This window comes from Nothoprocta perdicaria, unplaced genomic scaffold, assembly GCF_003342845.1.
Source record: "Nothoprocta perdicaria isolate Ctin4 unplaced genomic scaffold, notPer1 scaffold_10, whole genome shotgun sequence".
NCBI lineage: Eukaryota > Metazoa > Chordata > Aves > Tinamiformes > Tinamidae > Nothoprocta > Nothoprocta perdicaria.
In genome coordinates this window covers 1,379,578-1,397,948 of record NW_020454094.1, presented here as the reverse complement: position 1 = coordinate 1,397,948, position 18,371 = coordinate 1,379,578, and the positions used below count along the sequence as shown (strand labels likewise).

The window sequence follows — 18,371 nt, the reverse complement described above, 5'->3', positions numbered from 1 at the left end:
TAAGCAGCAAATGGTGCTTTCAAAGGCAGCTGCCCTTTAGGTGGTCACTAAAACAAAACATGTATCCAATTTGCAAACTGYTCTTGATTTAGATGCACTCCTGTGCRRTGKGAGCTGGTCAAATCCTTACCTACCRTGAAACCTGGGGGCAATATTTGATCACAGCGTTTTTAGTTGTACCAGGCTTCMCTTCCACATGATTTTCTCTAAACTCGACTTTCACAACAGAATTTGTTGTGCAGAAAAACTGTTAGAGCGCATCTCAGTTCTGAAGTTACTTGACAATGAAAACTTCAACAGATTCGCATTTCTCCTGACTAGAAGTGTGACAACCAAAGAAACACCGAAGAGCAGGAAAWCTTGTTTCATTCCAGACGAGTTAGCTCCAGCCACAACAAGCTACCAATGAAATTTAAATTGACTTCTCCAAATACATTCAAAAATATATGGTTTGTTTCAAGGAATAAATAAAAGCAACTACTCTTATTGCTTGCTTAAAAAAAAGCAATTTATAAGAAGTCATTTAGTTTAATACAGGACTATCAGAACTYACATGACATGAAAAACCCCTGTTTGTCATTTCAATTTTTTTTTCTAATTTTTTTTTCTAAAAAAAAAAAAACAAACAGGAAGATGCTTCAAAGCAAGTGCAAAGGAGTTTATCTTGCACACCAGRACTTACCGCAATCGTCAACAGTTAGTGACTGATTAAATTCTGAAGCTATTACTTCTAAGATTTTAATATTATTCACATGCACAAGATTTTTTTTTTTGTCCTCATGTTGAAAGCCACTCCACAACACAGCCACTATCTTTCCACAACTTTTGCAGTGATCTTGCTCATAGGAAGAACGGGCACGCTGGAGTTTAGAGGTGGAAGAGCCTGACAGAATATCCATCCACCAATATACCCTAAGGGTTTTTTACCCCACTGTGTTTTCCTTTTCAAAAACAAAACTTATGTTAAGAATGTTTATATTTCCTCACCTTTGGTGTCCATCCAAACACACCCATAGCTCTACCCACATCCCTTACCTTTCTGCTTTCACACTGATACTTAAGTATTGCCATTAACCAAGCAGAAAAATACCTGAGCTCAACCACCACAGTAACTTTTAAACATGGCTCAAGGTACCATCTATCTATACCTGAACTCAGAGAAAAACTTGTCACACTGTGCAAACCTCCAGCTTACATAACTTCGCAGGAGTGCTTATAGTTCCATTGAGGATTAATTCTTCTACTCTGCAGCTTAATTGCTCAACCTGACCCCTTATTAAGCCATCCAGTAAAACCAGCTCAGAGTTTTGAAAGGAGGATTTACTTTTCTTTCTTTGTCACAACTGTCCAGCTGAGTTTACAGACAACCCGAGTTTAAAAACCATTTTTCTGCTTAAATGAATTAACAAAAAAAAAAAAAAAAAAAAAAAACACACTTCAGTATCTGAAACTGTCCCTCAGACAACTTTATCGTGAAGCCTGAAATCTGTTTTCTGTTCTAATGGAGTTGTGTTAATGACCTAATTTTAAATTATGAACTGATGATACCATGCATTTCAAAACCTAAGAGAGTGTCAATTTGCAATATAAATATCTAAATACTTCAAGATTTGCTGCTTTCTCAACTAAAACAAATGGGCGGTTTTCCTGACTATGTTTCAGACCACACTAGTGAGACATGAAAAACTCCCACATAATCTGAACACAAGTTTCCAAGCAGTTAYTACGCTATTGCAATATATAAAAATCATTCGTGCATCAAAAGACAGAGAAGACTTAGAGGGTAAACCCCAATATTTGAATTTTACTTTCCAAACAGTATAAATAAATACTCTCTCCTTACTCCTACTGCAATAATATTTATACCTAGGATCAAATGCCTTGTAGGCTACGCACCATACTCAACACTTACCTAGGAAACTTGTAAACAGAGACTGCATCCAGAGATGAATAAGACWCATGCCAATTTACAGATGCCAGATCAGAGCCTACAGGCTTTTGTTGCCTACAGACTTTTGTTTAATCTCCAAAACCTTTAAAATTCTCCTTTGGATATTCTCTCACCTTGAGGCAATCTAGTCTCTTGGTACATACTCCAGAAGCTGATCACAAGCCCCATCAGACCATGCTGGATCTGAAGGCCTCTGCACAACAGGGCACCTTGTGCAGCCAGTCCAGCACTTTGTCACAGTCTCCACTCGCTACCACCACATATCCCCCAAAACAAGATGTCCCTGTTATCCTCATAACACAAAAACTCAAATGCTTCATTTCCTAGACTCATTAAAAAGGCAGACACCCCAAAAGCAGTAAAGCAAATAAGTCCCCAATGAACTGTACTACTTTAATATACATAAATATATGTGTTGCTTTATGTGCACGTGTTGCTTTAATCCTCACCCCTCAGTATCTCAATTCTTCTAGGCTTGTGCTGCATTTCACAAGACACACGAAGGACTGAAGAGCCTTCAGGGTATAAGAGATGTTACTTCTGCTCCTCGTTGAGCAACCCCACACTTCAGAAGACGCAAAAAATGTTCTAAATAAAAGTTTACGTCTAAAGAAACTAGTTGGCTGCTCCCCACTCTTGCTAAAAACTGGACTCTGAACTGACTAACTTGAGGCTTCTGCCAGAAACCCCTATAGTGTCCCTATAGGGAGACAGAAGCAAATGATTTTCACGGAGTGATTTATTTTGATATTTACTGAAAGCGACAGAGGCCTCTCACAGGGAAGCCACACACTGCAAAAGGACAGTGATGAGACTGTATCTTCTGTTCCCGTTCCTTTTTGACATGTGTTTTACGTGGGAGTTCAGTGAAAGACTAAATCAGAGGGGCCCAATCTGCCCACTTCACATCCCACCTACAGGGCACTTGCTCTGTGCACGACACAGGAACGGTTTTTCAAGACCTTGCTCTAAGCAACATTCAGTAATCACTAATCACCCAAAGCGAACAGGACAGGAGCACATGGGCAGAGTGGTACACATAACCTAAGAGCTGTAGGAAGAAATTGTGACAACTGTGAGAAGCATTTAGAAAAATATACATTCCTTTTTAAGAAAATAAAGAGATTTAAACAACAGAGTGAGGTGATCACAGCCAATATCTGTTCACTTCCAGCAGGCTTTAATCCCACACTGGACGACTCCAATCGCTACCTGATTGTGAAGGAAGCTGCTTCTACTCTTACCTATTCCTACAGCCAAATCTACTAATTTTGACGACGGTGGAAATACCCATCCGTTCCTGTTCCAAAATAGTTTATTCCACACGAATTACCAGTCACCTTTGCTATTAAGCTTTCCTGAGTTAGAACTACTGAGTCAAGGGTAAAATAACTCAGTAAAACTGCCTTCCTGTAAAACTGCACTGCATTGAGAGACTTTACAAAAAGATACTTCAAAATGTCTTTACCCCAAAAAAAGAACAAAAAAAAAAAGGCACATTAAAAAATAAAGTGCTACTCTGTGGCTCTGGACAGCAGCAGCAAACACACGATTCAGGCAATGAGCACCTTTAAAGCCACACACCTTACATGAATTTTCCACTATCGTTCTGCAAACCGAAGCCAGTCTGCTGCATTTCCATCAGCCCGTTGGTTAGCACAGAAACCCCACAGGTGAAACAACTAATTTACACTGAGCTTATTTGGTCTCTCCCCCCTCTAATGGTCCACTAGAGATGACACAGCAGCATGTGCAAAGGTCCCAAAGGAGCTTTGGTAGCTTTGGATCCCACAAGCAGCTCGGTCTCGGTAACCTGGTGTCACTTCAAAATACCCCCAGTTTTGCAGCTAAAGCAGCACTCAAATCTGAGGGTTTTCTTGGAGCAATTCATGAATACACAAGGAAGCCTGTCCTTCATTCTATGAATGCCCCAAGATGCATTAAAGACTCTTCAGTTTTGTCACTTCTTAATGCTTCCAGTTACGCTCCTACACTGCAAGCACATTACTTGCTGCTAAATCTCACTGAAGGTTCAAAAGCCTTTAAAATTTGTCATGAAATAACAGAATATAAGGAAAAAAAACAACACTACAGCAATGCCCTCCCTGAAGAACCAATCTTCCAGTGCTGGAAGGAGGATTCATTGTCACAAATACAGGAACTGTTTTCAAAAGCACACGTGCACGCCAGCTACCTGACAACCTAGGGCTGATCGATGCTGAACAGAGCCAACACCTGAAAAGGGCTCTTCTTTCTCCTTGTAAAACTACCTAGAAATCAATTTACAGTAATTCACCCAGTTACTACCGTAACTCACGGTAATTCACCCCCACTCCCAAATGACACAGGTTGTGCTGAGCACAGCATGATTTTGGTAATCCTAATTACCACCAACTTCCTACAGCCACGTCTTGAGGGGACTTTACAGCTGGCGTATTTCAGACTTTCTCCCTATTTCTCTCTCAGACAAAAAATAAAACTTATCTAATAAACAAAATGCTGTTTCAACGTGGGGAAAAAAAAACACATTTTTAATCATGAGAAAGATGCTTAGCTGTTCATTAACTTTTTAWAATCCTGATATCCTCTGATGTATCTCAAAGGTTACACAGCTATTTTAGCATCCACCCTCTCCCCACAATGGGGTATTATGCAGTCTTTACAACAGAGCTATTTGTCTCAGTTTTAAATGTTTCCCACAGCTAGAAATTTATCTACAACATTAAAAAAAAGCATGCTGCACAGAAGGCCAAATGTGTTTTGGACGTGTACATAATCTGGTGTCACGCTACGACTCGTGATTTATATCACCTTTCTCCAGGCTCTACTATAAATGAAGCTATCCTTGCCAAATGGTGTGAATATTATAAAGTACAATCCACTTCCCGTTTTAGAGCGCGTACTTTGAAGATTTATCACAATCATCTTCATCCACCCTCTTTGACAACAGTTCATCAGCCACCAAACAGGATTTCTTACTCTTTGTATCTTCTCCAAACAAAAGGGCAAAGTTTCTTATCACGTTTAACAAACTTGCCAGCCCAGCTGTCAGTCATTGGCACATTAAAACACAGTGCTTTTCTTCTGCCCACCTGATAAAATAGGCAGAGCTATCAAAAAAATAAGCAGAGCTATCAAAACCACTCAAGTTCAGTGTTAATTTGTTGCAAACACTTTGCTATTGGACTAACCACAAAATGTTGAGTGCTARATGCTGTGCTAGGAAAACACAAACAGCAGCAACGCAGAGGAAAATAACCCATTGAGGGCACACAAGGAGCCTTCCCCAAAGGGCTCCTTCTGATTCAAGGCACAAGGGGGATTTTTAGGGTATTGAGCAGGAGGGACCTCACTGGTGTTAAACTGGAGCCCGACATGGGATTACATAACACAGTGCCCACACATGAGGAGCCTGAACCCAATAAGACAGGAAATACTTGATACTGGGAACATTAACAACCTACTTAGTGCTACCGGTACCTCCAATAGTGAATCCTACAGCCCAGCACGTTGGCCCTCCCACACACAATGCAAGAAAAATCAGATTACAGTCCCCAAAACTCACTACACACACAGCACAAGAGATTAAAATAAGCAAACAACCAGTGCTTGGCCCAAGAGGTGCACAAATGAAAAATAACGCCCGTTAAGGCAGTGCTTAAACAGCCTTTTAAATCAATATCCTCCTGGTTTGTTGAATGTTCCCAGGAACTCTGGCCTTGGGGTTTCCAGCTCGTGACCGGTGAACACGGGAGCCGGTGCGCAGAGATGCTGCGTGACAACCTCAGGGCCTTTGGGTGGGCAAGGAGAGCATTTAAACACACAAAACCAGAGCCACCCACACACCAGAACTCCCCGATTGCTCCCAGAGCGACGGCAGGGCCTGGAAAGCGGCTCCGCGGGGAGAGGAGGACGAGGAACAGCCGCACACGCGGATCCCGGGGAACAGCCGCACACGCGGATCCCGGGGAACAGCCGCACACGCGGATCCCGGGGAACAGCCGCACACGCGGATCCCGGGCAGCCCCGGGAACTCTCCACGGCCGCAGTGCTGAGGGCACCCGAGGGGGGACGGCCCCGCGGCACCCTCCCCACGCAGGGATAACGGCAGGACGAATGGAAACATGCAAGTAAAAAGAAAAAATAAATAAAAACTAGAAATCAATGGAACAGGAAAATAAAATAAAAAGGCAATAATAACAGAAGGAAAAAATAAAAATAAATGGTAATAATACAATTAATAATAAACATATAAATAGCTAACACAAATATAAATATCTAATAAAATTAATTAATAAAGGGCGAGCGAGGCAGAGCAGCGCAGGGGGCGGCACCGCACGGCGGCTCCCCCGTTTCACCTGGGCCTACCCGCACCTGGGCGAACCGCTGGGCGCGCGGGGACAACGAGCCGCCCCGGCGGCGTCCCGGGAGAGCGGCGCCTCTCCGGGGAAGGTCTAAGGGGCCGGGGCGCCGGGACAAGGCGAGCGGGCGGGCCCCGCGGGCGGCCCCAGCGCGCCCGGTACCTCGGCAGGGCCCGCTCACCGCTGCGGAGCCACCCGCGAGGCGCCGGCGGGGCCAACGGCCGCAACGGTCAAAACGGGGGAGGGGGCGCCGCCCCGCCCCGCGCCGCGCACGCGCACTCGCACCCACCGCTCCCGCCGCCGCCTCCATCTTTCCACGTCGCGCGGCCCGCGCGCCACGGGGAGGGGGGGCGGGGCGCGCGGGTGGCCACGCCCCCCACGGGGCCGCGGGGCACGCCGGGAGATGTAGTGCCGCGGCGGGCGCGGGGCACGCCGGGAGATGTAGTGCCCTAAGAGCTTTAAGTTCATCTTTACGTTAAGCCCTACAAGGGCCCCGGGAGCTCGCTCGCTTACAGGCTCGAGGGGGCCAAATCCTCCCATGAATCTGGCTTCTTGTGAATAACAAGCATCAAGCRATTCTCTCACTTCAATCCTATTTCTCATTTAAATCCCTAATTTCTATTTCCTGTAGAAATTTTGCCCTCTCGTGTTGCATTTTTCAAGCAGAAATCTGCTCAGTTCTGTGCATCCCAGCAAATGGTCTCCTGTGGCCCTGCCCAGGCTCCAGCAGAAGAAACAGGCGCTTTCCCCTTTCACCTCATTTTATTATTTTTATTATTTTTATTATTTTTATTATTTTTATTATTATTTTGCCTACCTCATCACAACACAGTACTGGAAGGGAATGGAAGCAAAAGAAATCTCGTGCCAGGACTAAGTGAAGCTCCTTATTGAGGAAAGTTTTACGGTGCAGATTGCTCGTGTTAATGTTTAACTGCAGCTAGTGAGAGCAGCGAGCCAGCCCTGCGGAAAACACAGACACTGCAGTTTTACACCCAAAATGACATATTCGCAGGGGCTGTTCCGCTTTTTGCAGCCACTGCAGTAGGCCTAGTGTTTAAATACGCTGCTGGGTCAGAGCCAGAAGTTCAAACYACAGCACAATCTACTGTCTGAGTTTTTTTTCCCTTGTTACTGACACATTTGCTTGAATAATAATATCCCAAATAATTTTGTGGTTTATAAACCAACTGCTTACGTTTGCTTTATTAGTGAATGACTGAAAGAAAGTAGGATAKATGAGGCCGGCGAAGGGCATTTTGGAGCGCAGAGATGGCAGGATGCTGGTGCCCTGCATGGGGAGCGGGCTGGGGTCCTCACGCTGGTCCCTTGCTGCGTTCACAAGCAGGTGTCCCACGTCACAAGGTCAGTGCAGCAGGGGGAAAAGAATCCACAAGTTAGGGAAYAAGACACCTCAGCATGGAGCCCTTTACGGCAAAATGTTAAAGCTCTTGCTCTGCCCTTTCTGTTCAYGTTTGTTTTGCTCTTGCTGTTAAACACCTCACTCCACAGCTCTGGCATTTTACAAAACGCCCACCGTGGCTTAGGCTACCTTCTCCAGCACAGGAACCACAGCTGAAGGGATAGTTTATTTTTAACAATGCTTAAAGCTTAAGAAAACATTTACGAGCAGCTGCAAAACTGAGGAGAGCCTTCATTCTGCAGCCCTGCAGAGGACCCTGCTGGGCCTTGCCCTCCCTTCGGGGTATGGCCTCAGGTCGCAGGGGGACCTTCTCAGCCTTCTTACTCCTCATTCATTACAAAGACAAAAGGTGATTTTAGACCCTCAAAAGCTCTTGGCTATCAGACCGAGAGCATAAACTTGGAAATTATTAATAGGTAGTTTATTGTTTGGGAGAGCTGGCTGGTTTAGAAAGCCCAGTTTATCACCAGGAGGGCTGCATCCACCTGTAACCGCTTCAAGCTCTGACGAGCAGGCTGTGCTCCCTTGCAACAACCTTGGGTGAAACATCCAAAACCAGAGAGGACACAACAGGAAAACAGCGAACTTCTCTCCCGACCTCCCATTTCCAACCYCCTCTTTTCTACTATACATCATGCGTGAGAAGTTAAAACAACACAGAGTTTTGTGATCTTTCATTGCATAAATTACACCACGTGGGCATGCTCAGAGTAACAAATTCGGGTTTTATTATCCCAAACCAGTCTAGGAGAAAGCTGCTTCTGGGGGATATTGATCAGAGGGGGCTTATGAGGATGCAAAAGCTGGTTAAACAGTAATGCAAAACACACTTCCCAATGGACTGACTCACTAAGGGAGAGTCAGGAGTGGTAGGCAAGATTTTAAAAAAAGCTTTCTGTGATTCAACTCATTACCAGAGACAGAAAAATCATGATCCAATCATTATTGTGAAAATCACACACCAATTCACAAAAGACATGGAGCGGAAAAGAAAGGTAATGGTAGGAAGCAATAAAACATCTCACCAGAAGCACCGAATAAGCATCAAGCCAAATATTAAGAACATTTTTCTAAAAGGAGAGAAAACGCCTGTAAGACTGGACCTCAGCAACAGTTCAGGACTGCAAGGGGTCTCCAGCCTCTCTGGTGGGTAACATTTTAATATGTAAAAAGATTGTGAATGAGCACAAAGATTTATCAATCTATCTTGCCACCAGCTTSATCGTAATATCCTCTAGGTATTATCCAGAGGACTCTGAAGAAAATGATAAATCCTCAAGAGCAATCCAAAATTGTTGGAATGTTTTTAGTATTTTAAAGAACTCTCCAGTTTGGTGGAGAAGACAGAACAGGGCTTATCCCTCCTATTTTTTACGCAGAGTGGCATCTAAAAACACTTCACAATTGCACTACAGAGCAGGGAGGCAAGTCACTGTCAGAACAGTTCTCCCCAAGATGAGGCAAGTTGGATTTGCCGACTTCACTTTATCAGAAAATATCAAAAAAAAAAAAACCCACAAAAAAAAACCATCCTTCCTCATAGCTTGGGTCCATCAACATGTTTTCAAAGCTGTCCGTTTGCTACTCTAGATTTTTATTATTCAGAAGCATAAAACCAAAAAATGAAGCAGCTTATTTTTAAATAAAGTCCTGGTTTATTATAATTCAAGTTATACAACTACGTTAAGTTTTTAGCTATCTTTTTAAGACACAGAATTGCACCATTTAAAATCACTGCAACAAAATATAAAGCAACAGTCTTCCTGTATCATGCCCTTGCATCTCCTATTCAGGAGGGAAAGGCACAATATTTCAAGAAATAAATGTGGAATGGAAGCATCAGATCAAGACTCTCTACTTGTAGTAAATGAAGTAAATTCTGCATATAGCATAATTCCACAGATTTCACACAATCATTTATATTTGTCATAATTTGCCCATAATACTTATGTTAACTTATGCAATTCGTAGTTCTTCAGCAAGGGCAGAAATAGCTACGGTTCTTAAAGGGAAGGCCTGAAGTCCTGCACTAGCAGCCAGGGAAAGTAAGCAGCAACACATTTACCTTCCCAAGCTGAAAGTATTAATAAATTAGTTAATCTAAACTCTAATCATGCCAAATAGGTTACAGAAGAAAAACAATTTCAGTGAGGAAAGTAAAGAATAATTTAAGACAGTTTTCAAACATTTTAAATAAGAAAACTGCTARTTGCCATTACAGTAGCAGAAGAAACCCTCTCCCGAAGTGACAAGGGTTTCCATTAAGCTAAGATGTGCAAAGAAGTCTCTAAATGAGAGAAATGTCACCAGTTCATTATGGACACATGGGAGAAAAACCTTGTGAATACATTCCTTTAATCTGCTTTCTTGTCAGAAACATCTGTGGCTCCCTTTGCAGCAATTCCATTTGCAACCCCATTACTTTCAAACTGCAAATAAAAGACAGCAGCATTAACAGGATGTCAAAATGAAAAGCACTTCACATCAAGAAAAAAACAAACAACATGTAGTCAGTTTGAATCAAGAATCAAGGCCAGGGATCTATAAAGAAATTTGTAGCGAGAATCAAGGCGGTARTTTTGGGGAGAGGGGATTTACACATAATTTTTATTTCAAGGGAAGGGGAGAGAAATGAAGACAGAGAGTACACATACRAGCCTCCAAGAACAACATACACTTTGCTATTTCGTTAGGAGGCATACGTAGTACCTGCACCATTTAAATGCAGGAAACAGTTTCCCTCATCAGTAGCAGCAGTGCTGTCTGAAGGGCTATTTTTTTTATTCCATTTCATGCAGCTACTCTGATTTACCAGCTATCCAACTTCTCACTTCTCTGAAAGAATAGCCAGGCTCTCTCTACATATATTTTTAACCTATCTATAYGTATAACTGAGCTGCTTCATAAAGAACGCCTATCTAGGGCCTCCCTGACGCGGTCTTGCTAGAACTGTTCTTCCCAGTTAGATCAGTCCCAATAACCCTCCTTTTCATAAGAAAATAAYCACAGGAGCCTCCATAAACACCCACCTACCCCTTCAAAAGCCCCAGCCTGAACTACTGTTGGGCCCCTGATCTGAGGTTTGCGAGGTTAACTAAACACATCAATCTTACTTTATAAATTCCAGACTCATCCTCTTGATCTCTTTTCGTTCCTGAAGGCCCCCGTGGGTTTCCAGTGCCTCCTCCATGACCTTTTTTTGTGGCTGCTGTTTCTTGCACAGCTTTCTTGGGCCACACGCGCTTAATGAAAGGGGCGATAACGGGATAGATGTAGGGCTCAAGGAACTTCTTATAKACCCAGAGGAGAACCGGAATGACAATACAAGGAATGCACACCATGGCTCGCTCTTGTTCTGCAACAAAGCTGTTGAAAAGACGACAAGAAAAATAAAAAGATCAGAATGAAAGAACTTGCCATTGGCAAACAAAACCTTCAATAAGGAATAAGGATTCAGGTTGATACTTAAACTTTTCWGATTCTTTAATAATAGACTGTTAAAGCTTAAAAAATGCTGCTATTCTTCCTCGAGAACAGCTTTATGCTTCCATGCCATAAAGTCCTCAGCATTAAGGGCAGTATTCTTCAGATTTTAATACCTTTCTCCAAGAAAGCTTGCTATTAATTCATCATGCATACAGCCGGAACTGCAAAAACGATATCCAGAAAACAGGAGCTTTTTTTTGCTTTAACCACACAATAAATTTTAAGCATTGAGCTGCATATATTAASCCTGTTTTTACTATAATATAGCTTAGGGCTTGAAAAGATCATTTTGCCCCTTTCCCTTCTGAAATTAAACCACTCAAAGCAACCCAACGGCTCGCTACCACTGAACGGCAGGTTGTGGGAAATCCTCTTCTCACACTCTGTGCTGCTTCCTCATCCTCGCACACAGCTTGAAGACCTTTGGGCCTGCTGTGATACTTTCAATAGACTAACCTTCTGAAAAGGAGCTCATCCTTTTCCCTCAAAAACAGAAAATTATCTCCCTGAAATAGCAGCCTGATGTCTGCCTTCAGAAAAGCAGAGACTGCACCAGTGCGGGGACAGAAAGAGAAGGGCACAGCAGGGCCACAACTGTCTTCTCGCTGGGGATGAGCTACTGGATGGCTCTGCTGCTCTTGGCTCTGCAACTTGGCCCTTTCCATTTCTCCTGGCTCAGCTTGCAACATCCGAATTCTCACACAAAGAAGCAAAAGTTTTCCAAGATCCCTTCAGGGAGCCTAAAGAGGCAGGAGGCAGATGTACTTCATTTGAGATCATTGTTTAACTTCACTTAAACCATCCTAGAAACTCACACCCTCAGGCCCAGGGGAAGAGCAGAATAACGAATTCCAGCAGAATCTGTACTTTTCTATGAATATCCTTTTGGTTTTTTGAAAAGTGGCCTTACAGGAATCAGTCCCTGATGTCARAGAGGAATCTTCACCTGGGAACACACAAATGCAGCAGAGCCATTAATGCCRGTGGAAACCACAATTCAGTGAATTCTCTTGGGCAAAACCTCCCAGATAARACCTTTTCCTGAAGACACTGAGCACCCACCCACCAGCTAAAGCTTCTAAGGAGAATATGGATGATCACTGAGCAAAGAGAAAGGGCTTTCACAGAACACTTCATCCCAAGACTCCACACCAAAAATAAATTGCATTTCAGCCAGAAACTGGGGCAAGACACAGCAAACAGCACAACAGAAGCTCTAGCACATTTAGACACCTTTTTGCTTTTTGATTAAGAAGCAGTTCATTATTTGCAGGTAGGAAGCATGAAAAGGCAAACAGGCACGTTCCTGTAGCAAGTTCACTTCTTTGCGGCACCAGCTTTTGCTTATTTCTGGACAAACCTGGGGGYCAGCGGGGAAAACGGGTGCGATGGGGCCCGTCCAGGCGCTGCTCTCTGTCCCCCACGTCCACACAGAGCCACCAACAGTTCTAGTCCTAGAACAGCGTGGGGATGTGTGGGGGGACGCAGACAACAGCGCTTTCTCCCCTGCACAAAGRCTGAGCTGCTCTAGAAGGGCCACGTAGCCGCGGCGGGGCAGCGCTCAGGCCAGAACATTCCCCGGAGCCCGTTAACCTGCCCCCGACGGGGGGAAAGCGGGGTGGCGGGGACGGAGCAGCCGCCTTCCCTCAACGACCAGCCGTGACGGGAAAGAAGCGTTAATAAAAGGATGAAACGCGGCTGTGGGGAGGGAAGGGCTCCGCGCAGCCCCGGTCCCGCCTCACCTCAGGCGGCGGCGGCGGCTCCGCGCGGCACCGTCAACGGCTGCTCCGGCTCTGCGCCGCACCGGAAGCCGCCTCACGCGCTTCCGGCAGCGCGTCACTGGGGCGGCGCCCTCCCCCAGCGCCAATGAGAAGCAGCGACGGGCGAAACCACGTGACTGGCGCCCCGCCCCCCCCCGCGGCCCGGCCCCCCGCCCCCCCCGCGCGTCCAGCCCGGCGCGGGAACCGCTTCCCGGGCAAACCCCGGAACCTGGTGCTTCCCGAAGCACCGCCGAAACAACGAAACCCAGAGGAGCCCGCGAGCAAGACAAGGGGCAGACACCCGCAGCAGAAATCTTGGTTTTTTGTTTATTTATGTACATCTGCAGGATTGCGTTTACTCCCGGGCCATGAGCTTTTGCTTCTTYAGCTTCTTCTGGGAGATCTGAAAAACAAAAAGCAACAGTGGAAGCCTGCAAAAGGGGCACCTTGCAGAACAAATCCTAGGACATACCGCAATGTTTACGGGTTGTTACRTTACACACTGAAAAGCATACCAGAATTCTAGTGAAAGGTACCAAACTAAAACCAGTCATTATTATCTGAACAGCCCATGACCTTCCAGCACTGAGGCATCTACAGAGGCTSCATCTGCACCTACATTTTGCAGCATGAACGGGGAAGGTCCTAGCTATCCCAGGGAAAACAGATGCAAGTAACTCTCATGCCAGCAGATCATCCACACTCAAGAGTCCGCCTGCATGGACACCCTGGAATGGTTCCAGGCACAGAGGCCCTCTGTGCGGTACTAATCACTGACAAGAACTTCTTCCAAGTTCTCAATGCTGTATTTACAAGACAGGTAGGTTGCTCAGAAATACGTATTTTTTTTCACGGGCATTCCAAAGGTGTCCTAAGATGGTCATCACAGCAACCACTTTCTTTAAAAAACAATGCAGAGTATTAAAATTCAGGTTTCTTGACAACATTTTAACAACACACACACACACACACACACACAAAACCACTACGATTCTCTCTACCTTTTTCTTTTGAGCAACCTCTTCTTCTGGTTTCGGAACAATCTGCTCCTTCTCGGTGAGGATCATCTCGATGTGGCAGGGGGAGCTCATGTAGGGGTTGATCCTACCGTGGGCTCGGTAGGTTCGCCTGCGCATTTTGGGAGCCTTGTTCACCTGGATGTGCTCAATCACCAGAGAATCCACATCGAGTCCCTGGGCGAAAAAAATATGCCCATTACTCATGACTTATTTTCTAAAAATACACGTAATTTCTCTAACAAAAACTTGAATGATCAGCTTGCCACATCATCACTGCTGGCAAACATCTCAGTTTAATTTCACTGCATCACGAAACAAAACATTAAGCARAAGCATCAAGTAAAGCTGAAAAAATATATTACAGAATACCTTTCTAAATGTCACAACGAATCATGCTGATGACTCAGAATGAAGTTTTTATTTCATAGTGATTCCAAAGGTGTCCTAAGATAGTCATCACTGCCATCAGGATTGCCAAGTTTAAGCATCAAGTACATTACAAAGATATAAATTAAACAGAAGCATACAGCCTACTTTATTTTGTATGTTTTAAGACATTTAGCACACACTCCAAGTGGTTGGTAAGAGAATGCATGACCTAGTTATCTATTARAAGTTATCCCTTACATTTTATCTTGAGGAAAACATGCAACATCATCTTTAGAAATATAGCAAACTAAATCTTCTGACAGACTACACGATTCAGAGCTTCAGGCTCCATCTGGCCTTCGATTTTTGAGCCGCTGCGTCCAGGACTGGTGACAGAGAGAAGCACAGGCAAAATCTGCACTTGCTACTGCCTAGTTAACCTACCTTCAGCTCAGCATTGCTCTCCGCATTTTTGAGCATATGCAGCAAGAACTCTGCACTTTTCTTGGGCCAGCGTCCCTGTGTCCAGCCCCACTGCTTGGCCTGGAAGAAGGAAAAAAAGAGTTTTCTGTTTGTATCCTGGCTACAACATAACTGCTGCATCCCCTTCTGCTGAGATTGCTCAGAAAACAAAATTCTTTTCACGTTTAATCCAAAGGTGTCCTAAGAAAGTCATCATAGCAATCAGAATCAGCAATCCAACTTCCCACATAAGAACAGAAATATCCCTTTGCAGCTGACATACCAAAATAATCCATTTAAATTATTACCTAATGCCTTTCACACAAAATTGCAACCTGTCAGGCTGCAGTGCTTCRCGTTTGTTACACAGGAACTAGATTCTCCTACGTTCCACCAGCACTGACAGAACATTCCCAGTACAGTCTCAGCTCTGCTTTTTCTTTCTCTTTAACCAGTCACTCAAGCACCCTTCCCTGCTGCGTTTTCACCTCAGACCTCACCTGGGCACATCTACCGACRCCGCCGTTGTAGCGGCGGAAGGGAACACACTGCTTCTTCAGCGTCACGTCCTTCAGGTACTTGGTGGCCTTGCGGATGTGCATGCCCTTGATGGCCTGCGCGGTCTCACGCGTGTTCTAACCAAAACAAAGCAAAAGGCAATTTTGGAATCAACAATTCTTTCCAAATTAATACTGTAAACAAAAGCACTTTCACAAAAATAAGTCTGTTTTTTTTCCCCTACCTATCTCTATGATCTTCGCATGACTCCTACTATTCCTGATTTTGTCAGGCTGACGTGTTTTTGTTGTTCTTTTAACAGATCATTACAGACAGCAAAACTAAACCCATRTTCTTTTAAAACACATTCTCACTTATGACAGGTCCTTTTCACCCACTAATTCAAAACTCCAGGGAATGAAGGATAAATTCTAACTGAAATTTCTCACGTTGCCCCTCACAGGAAGCAACAGGAAAACAAACAAGCTACACTGATTCAAATCCATGWGAGACAGTTATGAAAAGGAAGAAAGGAAACAGTCTGAAAAGAAAAAGCACGAGTTAGGTTAACACTGCCCAAGACAATATGCTAAATGACAACTCAAAATCATGTTTGAACACAGTAAAGAGACAAATCAAAATAAACATTTCAAGAGACTTTGCAGCCGCATTATTTACARCGCTTTGCAGAAAAGTATCTGTTCCGAACCCAGATGTGTGTGATTAACCCCAAAGTGCCTTAAATTCACTGTTGCACCTCAACATTTTCTAAAGAAATGTGACCATTCATATACAGCCCTGCTGCAGAACAGAGTCATATTTCTTGTCCAGCAGTACAACCAGATTAGCAAGAAGATCCTTCCAAACAAGCAAAAAACAAAAACAAAAAAAACCAAAACAAGATGAAACACGTCATTAACCAGACGCTTGGCCAATTCTTACTGCTACAACCACTGCAATCAACTGTGCTTCTCTAACGTATTTTGACAGCGGGCTTCTTAGGAGCCTTCTTTTTATTTGACTTATTCCTCTGGGTAAAGACCTTACAAGGAGCTATAGCCTTYAGCCATCTCCGTTGCCACCACACTGCAGTAAGGGGCACAGGCAAGAAAAGGGCCCTCCCGTTTACAAACCACATTTGCTTTCCCCATTACGCACAGGCCGCCTACCTTGAAATGGACCCGCAGGTTGGAGCCCCGGGACTTGCATGCTGCGGAAGGAAACACAAACGTTTTAACAGAGACCCCCAACGGCYCCGGGGAGGCTCCCCCCGAGCAGGCACGAGAAGCGACTCACATTTCGTGGGGTTCTCCGGGTCCAGGGAGTAGCGGACCATTTTCGGGGGTTCCACTATGGGGAAACAGCGAAGAAAAAGGCGTTTTAAACCCCTGACACGCACATTTTAAACCGCGACTATTCTGCCGCTGCAGATACCCGAGGGAAGGAGCTGCTCAGACACCGCTTTATTTTCACGATTAGATCCAAAGGTGTCCTAAGAGCGCCATCACCGCGGCCGCTCCCCGGGGCCTCACGCCAACAACCCCCCCGCTGCCCCGCCGCCATCTCCGTCCCTGCCCGTCCTTCCCCAGCGCCATCCCCGCAAATACCGATGGCGGCCGGCGGGGCGGGCCAGCGGGAAGGCCCCTCGCCGCCTCCCCGGGGCGCCCGCGGCGGGATGGGGCGGCGGGAGGGTGGATGGAGCGCGGAAGGGGCCCGCGCCAGGAGCCGCGCCCGCCATGGCGCCCTCACCTCAGGGCCGCGGCGGGGAAGAGGAGGCGCAGGGGCTGCCGGGAGGCGGCTGAGGCCGCGCGCTCTCGCGAGACGCCGCGAGATTGGGCGGGGGCGGGAAGGGGAGGAGGGGCTGTGGCGAAGCCCGGGAAATATAAAAATATTAAATATAAATAAGAATATAATTAATRYATAATTAATATATAAACAATGTAAATATAAATATATAAATAAATAATGTAAATATAAAGTATAATTTWAAAAATATAAAATATAAATAATAAATATAAATAAAAATATAAAAGCCAAGCGTGTAAGTGAGTGTGTACGTGTGCCAGTGTTTGTGTGCGTGCCCGCTCCCGGGTGCGGCAGACCCGTGTCCGTGCGGGGCTGTCCCCGTCCCCGCGGCCGAGGTGCCGGCCCCTCAAAACGGCGCCGCGGCCTGAGGAGGAGCGTGGGTGGCTGCGGCCGCCGCCRTCCCCCTGCGGCCCTGGACGGATCCTGGATGGATCCTATGGGTAGGTACCACCACACACAGAGGCCACCTCGGGCAGCCGCGGAGGCAGGCGACCCTCCTGACGGATAATGGCACCTCAGGCGGCAGCTTCCAGACCCAGGGATTGCTCCACGTTTCTGAAGGAYGGGCTCTTGCCTTTGGCGTCGCTCGATGCCCACGCTGCTGCCRTCCCCTCCCTTTGCACGTCCTGGGGCTCGGCATCCTGCGTCCCAAGGCTGTACGGCTGGTAGCTGCGTGTTCCCCTTTGCGCAGGACACATTTAGCAGAGTGAAATGTGGTTAAATCGCACCCCAGGTTCAGCTGGATGTGACCGTTAGCCTTGTGACAGGGTGGCTCTGGTCACTCTGTCRCTCTACCCTGACATGACGGATCTAGGAGCGTTACAGGTGGCTGCGAGGTGTCCAAGTCAACGGGTGAGCTGGGCACCGGCTAGCTGTGCGGAGAACGTGGGGATGCTTGAGAACATGGCATCCCCATCGGGGAAGGTGGTTGAAAACGGCGCCCGTGAGTGACCGGGGACAGGGCAGCACCTCTGCTGCAGAGCACATGGAGGACACAGAACCACAGGATGGTTGAGGTTGGAAGGGACCTCTAGAGACCACCCAGTGCAGCCCCTGCTCCAGCAGGGACACCCAGAGCTCGGGGCACCTGGACGCATCCAGGCAGGTTGGGAGATCTGCAGAGCAGGAGCCTCCGCAGCCTCCCTGGTCTGCGACTTCTCCACGGGTTTTCCGCAGGAGCACATGCAGCAGGCAGGTGTTGGGTGAAGCTGGGAGCGTGCCGGGGTGTGTGTGCCC

The 18,371-nt window shown here is 45.9% G+C and overlaps 3 protein-coding genes and 4 non-coding genes across 8 annotated transcripts in view; all 7 read right to left on the bottom strand.

The window, feature by feature from the left end:
- DYM (dymeclin) overlaps positions 1-6,388 on the bottom strand; it is a 167,803-nt gene extending 161,415 nt beyond the window's left edge. Inside the window, exon 1 of the mRNA XM_026039349.1 lies at positions 6,326-6,388. The gene's annotated coding sequence lies outside the window, so the exon portion shown is untranslated. The remainder of the gene's footprint in view (positions 1-6,325) is intronic.
- A 3,082-nt stretch (positions 6,389-9,470) lies between these two features.
- CUNH18orf32 (chromosome unknown C18orf32 homolog) lies at positions 9,471-12,169 on the bottom strand. Of its 2 annotated transcripts, none has more exons than XM_026039337.1 (3): positions 12,132-12,169; positions 10,849-11,101; positions 9,471-10,164 (listed from the first exon to the last, which is right to left on the bottom strand). In XM_026039337.1, exons 2-3 carry the CDS (start codon positions 11,074-11,076, stop codon positions 10,090-10,092), a joined length of 303 nt encoding a protein of 100 aa, XP_025895122.1. In that variant the 5' UTR covers positions 11,077-11,101; positions 12,132-12,169; the 3' UTR covers positions 9,471-10,089. The 2 variants fall into 2 exon arrangements, with proteins under 2 accessions (XP_025895122.1, XP_025895115.1); XM_026039330.1 differs by having other exon boundaries at positions 12,037-12,163.
- Positions 12,170-13,292: 1,123 nt separating this feature from the next.
- LOC112947268 (60S ribosomal protein L17) lies at positions 13,293-17,119 on the bottom strand. Its single transcript, XM_026039318.1, has 7 exons — positions 17,079-17,119; positions 16,626-16,679; positions 16,499-16,539; positions 15,332-15,466; positions 14,814-14,912; positions 13,983-14,174; positions 13,293-13,384 (listed from the first exon to the last, which is right to left on the bottom strand). Exons 2-7 carry the CDS (start codon positions 16,663-16,665, stop codon positions 13,337-13,339), a joined length of 555 nt encoding a protein of 184 aa, XP_025895103.1. The 5' UTR covers positions 16,666-16,679; positions 17,079-17,119; the 3' UTR covers positions 13,293-13,336.
- On the bottom strand, positions 13,806-13,873 carry LOC112948096. Its single transcript, XR_003249532.1, has one exon. It is a non-coding gene; the product is annotated as a small nucleolar RNA SNORD58 (small nucleolar RNA).
- Positions 14,399-14,465, bottom strand: LOC112948104. The gene has a single exon (XR_003249533.1). It is a non-coding gene; the product is annotated as a small nucleolar RNA SNORD58 (small nucleolar RNA).
- Positions 14,987-15,053, bottom strand: LOC112948080. Its single transcript, XR_003249530.1, has one exon. It is a non-coding gene; the product is annotated as a small nucleolar RNA SNORD58 (small nucleolar RNA).
- On the bottom strand, positions 16,776-16,842 carry LOC112948111. The gene has a single exon (XR_003249535.1). It is a non-coding gene; the product is annotated as a small nucleolar RNA SNORD58 (small nucleolar RNA).
- Positions 17,120-18,371: the final 1,252 nt, after the last annotated feature.